The sequence below is a fragment of the Xenopus laevis genome, chromosome 4S (genome assembly GCF_017654675.1).
Source record: "Xenopus laevis strain J_2021 chromosome 4S, Xenopus_laevis_v10.1, whole genome shotgun sequence".
Lineage (NCBI taxonomy): Eukaryota > Metazoa > Chordata > Amphibia > Anura > Pipidae > Xenopus > Xenopus laevis.
The window spans coordinates 45937344-45945137 of NC_054378.1; the positions used below are offsets into that span (position 1 = coordinate 45937344).

The 7794-nt window shown below is 36.1% G+C and overlaps 1 protein-coding gene across 1 annotated transcript; it reads right to left on the reverse strand.

Annotated features, from left to right (window-relative positions):
- Positions 1–565: 565 nt before the first annotated feature.
- On the reverse strand, positions 566–7794 carry LOC108715441 (transmembrane protein 231). Its single transcript, XM_018260589.2, has 7 exons — positions 7294–7794; positions 7045–7211; positions 4773–4901; positions 3196–3339; positions 2621–2702; positions 1114–1219; positions 566–895 (listed from the first exon to the last, which is right to left on the reverse strand). The coding sequence occupies exons 1-7, from the start codon at positions 7430–7432 to the stop codon at positions 724–726; spliced, it is 939 nt and encodes a 312-aa protein (XP_018116078.1). The 5' UTR covers positions 7433–7794; the 3' UTR covers positions 566–723.

The following is a 7794-nucleotide window of genomic DNA, read 5'->3' on the forward strand; positions in this document are numbered from 1 at the left end:
CAAATTCTTAAAGGGATTCTGTCATCATTTTTATGGTTTTCTTATTATTTCTTAATTACACTGTTTACACTGCAAATAATTCACTCTACAATATAAAATGTCATTCCTAACCCATCAAGTATTTTTTTAGTTGCAATATTGGCATTAGGTCATTTTGCCTGGTCATGTGCTTTCAGAAACAGCCACTACAGCACTATTAAACTGCTTTCTGACAGGCTATTGTTTCTCCTACTCAATGTAACTGAAGGAATTGAAGTAGGACATGGGTTTTTACTATTGAGTGCTGTTCTTAAATCTACCAGGGAACTGTTATCTGGTTACCTACCCATTGTTCTGCTGATGGGCTGCTGGAGGAAGGGAGGGGGCGATATCACTCCAACTTGCAGTGAAGCAGTAAAGAGTGACTGAAGTTTATCAGAGCACAAGTCGCGTGACTGGGGGCACCTAGGAAACAGACAATATTTATATCTCAAAATGAAATATAAATAAATCAGTCTGCCCTTTTGAAAAATGGAGCAGCACTATTAACTGATGCATTTTGAAAAAAAAAAACACGAATCCAATATAGAAAGAATGTTTCCTCTCATGTTCCTGAAGAATATCCTGAATCATGCTGAATCTGCCATCGTATTCACAAAATAAAGGAAGATCGATTTCTTGGCAGCAGTTTAAGGCCTCAGATGGATTACTCATGATCCAGTTTATATCACTTGAGGTTGGTTATCAGCTTTGGTGACTTTTATGCAAAGATGGCATTGGGCCTGGTATTGTATTCAGCACTTGATTTTGAAAAACAAATATTTTAATTCTCTCAAATACCCAAAGGAAAATGAGAAGGACGCTGACATACTGAATCCATGCATATTTCAGCATTTCCCAGAAACCAGGCACATATGTGAAGAATGTTAAGGAATATTCAAAAAGGGAAATGTGGCGCTACAACTGAACAAACACTGAATAAAAGCTCAGGAAATCGAAAGCAGAAAAAGCCCAAGCACGGGAAATAACAGTCATATTTAGTTAAGAACGTTATCGTATGATTAAAATGTACCTGTAGCCTGCTGCAAAATACACTAGAAACGGCGCGTATGAACATAGAAATATAAAGGATATGATATGGATTCCACAGGATACCGGATAACGGCATTTATTACAAATGGATCAGTAGTTGCTCTCCCAACAATCCAAAGGGGGCTTGGGGCATTCAGGAATGTGGTCACTGCAACCAGAGAAGAGTAACATATGACAAGCCTGTTGACAAGAACTATTTACACACACTACATACTCTACTCTAAGTAGAAGCAATATCTGCAATTTATATCTAGTGGTGTTTGGTATATCATTTATGTCTATTATATATAAATATACACACACATACATACTGACATAATGAAGAGAAACAGATGCTATGAGAGGGATAGTGAAGATAAACTTGATTATTTCAGAAAAAATGCAGAATATTTCATTGATTATATTTAGAAACGTTCTTATTTCAGTATGATGAAGCTTAGATTAAATTCTCATTCTTGCAATAGTTCCCCTAAGGAAGGCATCAGTAGAGGTTTATGCTAACTTAGTTAACATCAATTACTACTAACTGTATAATTATTAGAGAGAAAAAGCAAATCAGACTAAATAGTCAAAATATTTCTGAGCCTTCTAAATAACAGTTTTACAGATAACAGATCGCATGCCTATACAAGCTCTATACATAAAATGACAAGCAGTAAATTTATTTACACACAAACACATTTGCAACCTGTGTAATACATAACAACATTAGCAGTGCATTGCTCCCCAAAAGTGTTGCCACTTCCCCCCAATTTGCTTGTGTGTAACACGGACACACCTGCTAATCACTCAATGATTTCCCCACTGATTCCGCAGTAGAACGGGAATCAATTTTCTGAATGGAGACATCACACAATAAGCTCCTAATATCATCTCCTATAAAATCAGCTATAGAAATGTTAACTTTAGGCAGAATGAATATGCAGCTAGAGAGATGGAATATAGCGGTTTGCGTTGGACCTATTTGAAATCAAGAATATAAAAGAATACCAAAATATCCAGCGTATGCTCTCTAAAAATAGTTCATAAGAAGACTGAAGAAATACAGTCCCTGCTATATCACAGATTTTTTAATTAGTATCCTTTATTAAGATAGCTTTGTCATATCACAGGTATGGGATCCGTTATCCGGAAACCCATCATCCAGAAAGTTCTGAATTACGTAAAGGCTGTCCCCAAAAAAACTCCATGTATCCAAATAATGCAAATTTAAAAATGTTTTTTTGTTTTTCTCTGTAATAATAAAACAGTACCTTGTACTTGATCCAAACTAAGATATAATTAATCCTTATTTGAAGCAAAACCAGCCTATTGGATTTATTTAATGTTTACATGATTTTCTAGTAGACTTAAGTTATGAAGATCCAAATTACAGAAAGATCCATTATTCAGAAAGCCCCAGGTACCGAACATTCTGCATAATAGGTCCTATACCTGTACCTACATTGCTTTACAGACACATCAGTTCATTCACACAAAGATAGATCACAGCCCATACATGTAGTAAAGCCCAAAATGACTATGTCTTGCTCAACGTTTTCCACATTACCATTTCTTTCCTGGTAAGACGATATGATGTTTGTGAGTGCATAGGTACTTGCAAAAGGGCTGCTTGGGTTTATCACAGACACCTGTCATACAATTGGAAACATCAGCGTATGTTAGTGCCATGACTTTAATATTTCAGTCTATACATTCATCTGTCAGTCTATCAGGCTCATTTGCTAAATATGGAAAGCACAAAAAAAGCTTTTATACTTTTTTTGACCCAGCTCTGCCAAGTCCAAATTTCTGTAACCCTGTATCTGACAGAGTATTGTCTAGCAGAAAATGGCACACTGAAAGGACTGCTGCCCACACGAGTACCCCTTACTTTTGTGTCATTTCTGAGCTGCAAGAAGTCGTGTATATGTAAAGGTGGATCGGCAGTCCTGTACTCACTGCCTGCTACTGTAAATAGAGCACTCTTTGCATTATGTAAGAGATTGTCACAAGTGCTAACTGAATGGCAATTTTACCCCCCCCTTATAAAACTGACACTTGCTCTTGATCTACAGTATATGAGCCCTACATTCGTACAAAACAATATCCATATAACAAATGTAAGGGAAACACAATGCTTACGTTGTATGTTGTGTCCAACCCCCTATGATTTAGAGGCTGCCTTTGTTGCAACTTCAAATCCCCATTGATATAAAGCTGAGATCCAGGAATTGGAGAGGAGTACTGGATCAAGGCCATGCTCTGCATTATAAATGTTGACATCCTCTGAAAAAAGAACCACAATTAGCAGAAACAGGGATGTGATTTAACCCATAATATTTCTGGGTTAGTTCTCCTGATTTCTCCCACTATCCTGTGGCAGATTCACTAAAGGGTGAAGTGGCTAGCGACAATTTGCCAGAAATCTCATCCAGAGGGATATTGCCAATTTACTAACAGGCATAGACGACCAAACGGGACCGTTGCTATCGTTCGCTCACACTTTATCGGCAGGTGACTTTTCGCTCTAGCGAACAGGCATAACTCCGAATTCACAAAGACCCAAATTTTACTGAACGTTACCTCTTTCATCAGAGATTCCTTCGCCAACTTAGATCAGACGAACTGATAAAACAAAGCTACATCTTCCTCAAGCTTATGTCAGTAACATCATATCCTGTCTGCTGGAAATTCATTAAAGTTGTAAAAACGCTGGAGACATGTCCTTTTTTTAAATGGGATTGCCTGAAAAAGTCCTAACTATTTAACTTTTTTGGCTTTCCCCTGATATTTGAGGGGCATGGAACATTTGTTTTAGGGTGGGCTCATGTGGAGGGCATTAGAGGATCTCTTTAGTCTTTATTCAGGTTCCTTGGACATTTGTAATAAAAAGTGGCCACTTCAAGCATTTGCTCCAACATCTCTAATAACGATGTCCATACGACTTTAATGTACTTGCCCTATTCAAATTGACCTAAGCGTAAAAGGACTAACAAAGTTTCACTAGGCAGAAGCGACCGATTATGTAATTTCGAAATTTGAAACGCTTGGCCTGTCGATGTAACACTAATGAAAAGTCGCCAGCATTCGGCATACATAGCGTAGTGGTAACGAATTTTCCCCTGGCAAAGTGGAGCGAATCGCTCACTGGCGAAAATTCCCCTTTAGTGAATTTGCTCCGATGTGTATATCTGATAATGAGGGTAGAAGCTGATCAATTGTTAGCCCCTCTCTTTCCCTATTGTTAAATTACTACAGAAATGTACCATACATAACTGCACAGTAACATAATCTCATCCTATCCATTTCCCATAACCCAAAGTGCCTATGCCTGATATGTCAAATTATAGCATTTTGCACTTTATTGATTTTATTATTTTAAAGATATGAATCAGCTTTTTGTTTATTTAAAACAGATACATTTTATTATCATATCTAAAAACAATTTACATCTCTAAATGGACTATATTATAAAAGCTTAATGACATTTTATAATCCCCATTGTGTTGTTTTGAGAAATAGACTAAATGCAGCTTGCTATGAAGCAGATATTTACATCTGTGCCTATGAGAACCACTTACTAACATCATTATAGCATTATTTTGGGAGCCAATAAACAAAGCTACTAGTCAGTGTTTATAAGGATATAATTTACAAGATATTAATGGGTTTTGTGTATTAAATATAGATATTTTTGTATCAATGTCTTCTGTACTTACACTGAGTTGGTAGGAGAATGTCAGAATGAGCTGTACACCATAAATAGTATCTGTAGGTTGCATAGGAAGCTCCAGCTGGAAGTTCAATACATCCATTTTACCATCATGATTTTTGTCTTCCTCTCTTGCCTGTAAATAAACGCCACAATGTAAACTATTGCTAAACTATTAAAACCACTAAATAATCCTTTCACTTCACTGAATAACAAATGCTAGACGCAAATTTAGTTTTCTGTGATTTTTTTAATCTTAAAGCACCAAAACCGATGTTTTTTTTTTCCTTAGGAAAAAATTTTATATAAAAAAAATATTACATATTCTTAAGTATTAAAGAGATACTGACATCAGAAATTAAACTCTATCATAATATTGCCTTTGAAAGCAATTTATAACTTTGTCATAACGTATTTGCACAATGCTTTTACATTACCTGTCTGATGCCCCATGTTCCTGTATGAGGGGGCTGCCATATTTGTGCAGCAGGCATCCGTTAGCTTTGGAAACTTTAACGAACATGCTGAGATGGGATAGTCAGGTTGGCAAAACAGTCAGGTTTAGAGACTTCAACTAACAATTGCTTACAAAAATGAACTTCTCAGCAAAAAACGATTAACATGACCTATAGGTAACTTTTAATGTACATTCATATTTTAAAAAGTAGTTTTTTAGTGTCAGTATCACTTTAAGTGATGGTGAGTTTTATTTTTACTGGGTAATTGAGTGGTGTGATGAAGCATGTAAAAGCACAGCAAGCAACTGGCCTTACATAAACAGAACAACCCTCCCATATCAGATATTATTTGTAATATGTAAGCACAACCTTATGATGCATAAGACACCACTGTGGAACGGGCCATTGTAGCTGGTCAATAATTGATTATCAAACCAAAAACATAAACAAGGCCTTTTATTTACTATTTCAGAGTAGAAAAGTCCACTAGAAAATCATGCAAACATTAAATAAACCCAATAGACTGGTTTTGCTTGCAATAAGGATTGATTATATCTTAGCTTGGATCAAATACAAGCTACTGTTTTATTATTAGAGAAAAATGAAATACATTAAAAATTTGGATTATTTGATTATAATGGCATCTATGGGAGATGGCCTTTCCATAATTCAGATTTTTCTGGATAATGGGTTTCCGGATAACCAATCACATACCTGTACTTCTGTTTTTGACCCATTAAAATTAGGATTTCAAGTTAAATAAAAAAAACAAAACACTAACATGTATTTGAACTAAATACAAACAAGATATTACCCTTACAATAGGTTACTAAACTTGTAGTAATCTTGTTAACAGAAGCAAATATTGCCCAGAAGGTGGAAAATGAAAAAATAAAAAGCAGACTATTGTTTCTAGACATTTGGATGAATAGACCCACTGAGTAACAGAGAAAATAAAAATAATTTTTTTCTGAATCTGGGCATTACAAAGGACCAGATTCAATTTGATGAGAGAATCTTATCTCCCAATTCAATTCCAGATTTTCCCATAGAGCCAGATGAGAAAACCTTATCTCATTGTGCATCCCATGAAATCTCTATTGAAATCTATGGGGGAAAAATGGAGCTGAATTAGGAGAAAAGTTTCTCCACCTCAAATCAAATCCTGTCCAAAATTTTCTCATAATAAACCTTAACCTAAACATTTTCTCATGTAAATATAATTTTTTTAGCATGCTTATGTAGTTAATTATGCTAATGATATATTCTTGGCGGCTGATTTCTTTATTATGCACAGTTATAATCTTAACTGAACAAACAGAATAGAATTCAGTGGAAGTGTATAGGCATACGGAAAACTTGTCATAGGTAAATTGTAATTAAGTTCACTGTCCAATCTATTTATTTTTCAGCTTATCTGTTTTAAATAGTAAACAAATTAGTTTCTAACAATCTTTTAATGCTGCTAAGAAGTGTATAAACGAATGTAGCAAATCCAAAATACCGGAAGTGCGAAAATATATAAAAAAAAAATATATATATATATATAAAATCAAAGTTTGGAATAAAGCATTCCTGGGCCAGCACTGTGATGTGTGTAAAATAAAAAGACACTTGTTTCACTAAGGGAAGTGCTGGCCCAGGAATGCTTTATTCCAAACTTTGATTATATGATTGAGAATTGGCCGTGCACCCCTGAGATTGCTTGATTGGAGTGCGGATACTGAAGATATATATATATAGAAAGCAATTGAAAAAATTGGCATTTCTGGTATACTATTTGAAACCAGCGACACTTTGTGGTCAAAGAATAAGACTTACGGATATCTGGGGTAATCGAAGTTTGTCTCCTACTAAGTTATTAAATCCTGGATATGTGCTCCATGCCAGATAATTCCCAGTGGTGCTGCTCAAAGCAATTAGCAAGACGTTGTATTGGAAGCGAACATTGGGCTGTTCTTCGTAGGTGCTTTGCTTTAACCAAAACCCTGTAAAGACATGGATAAATGAGACAGAGAATCAAGTACATCGCCTGTATTGTAATATTTCTACAAGAAGTCAAACTCTTACCATAGCTGCGAAAAGCAACCAGTAAGGGAGGGATGTAGGTCAGAGCCAGGACTATGAGCAGAAAGAGTGTGGCTTTGGAACAGATGCTAGTTCTGTATCTAAGGAGGGCAGGGTGAGAGTACACTTCATACAGAGCCATGGTGAATTTGCTAAGGCAGGGGCAGAATAAGATACAAAATGTTATGCCAGTTTAAAGCAAGAGCTTTTACACTGCTTTACGTCTCTGCAGTTTTCTACAGGGATTTTCTTATTTCCAGTCCAGCGATAGGCATACACAAGAGATGACCATAAACAAAGCTTCTATATGGGAATTGTGTTTCCTGTGTAATCCACAGAGTACCAGTTAGCGAGCACAGTCCCGATTTCTCTTTATACTGCTAAAAGTCAACCTCACAACCGCTCATAGAACATTGGCGCGCACTTCGGCTTCTGTCTCCATAAGGAAAGTAGCTATGGCAACGGACGCCATCGCCCGGAAGCATTTAGGAGACGCCGGATATG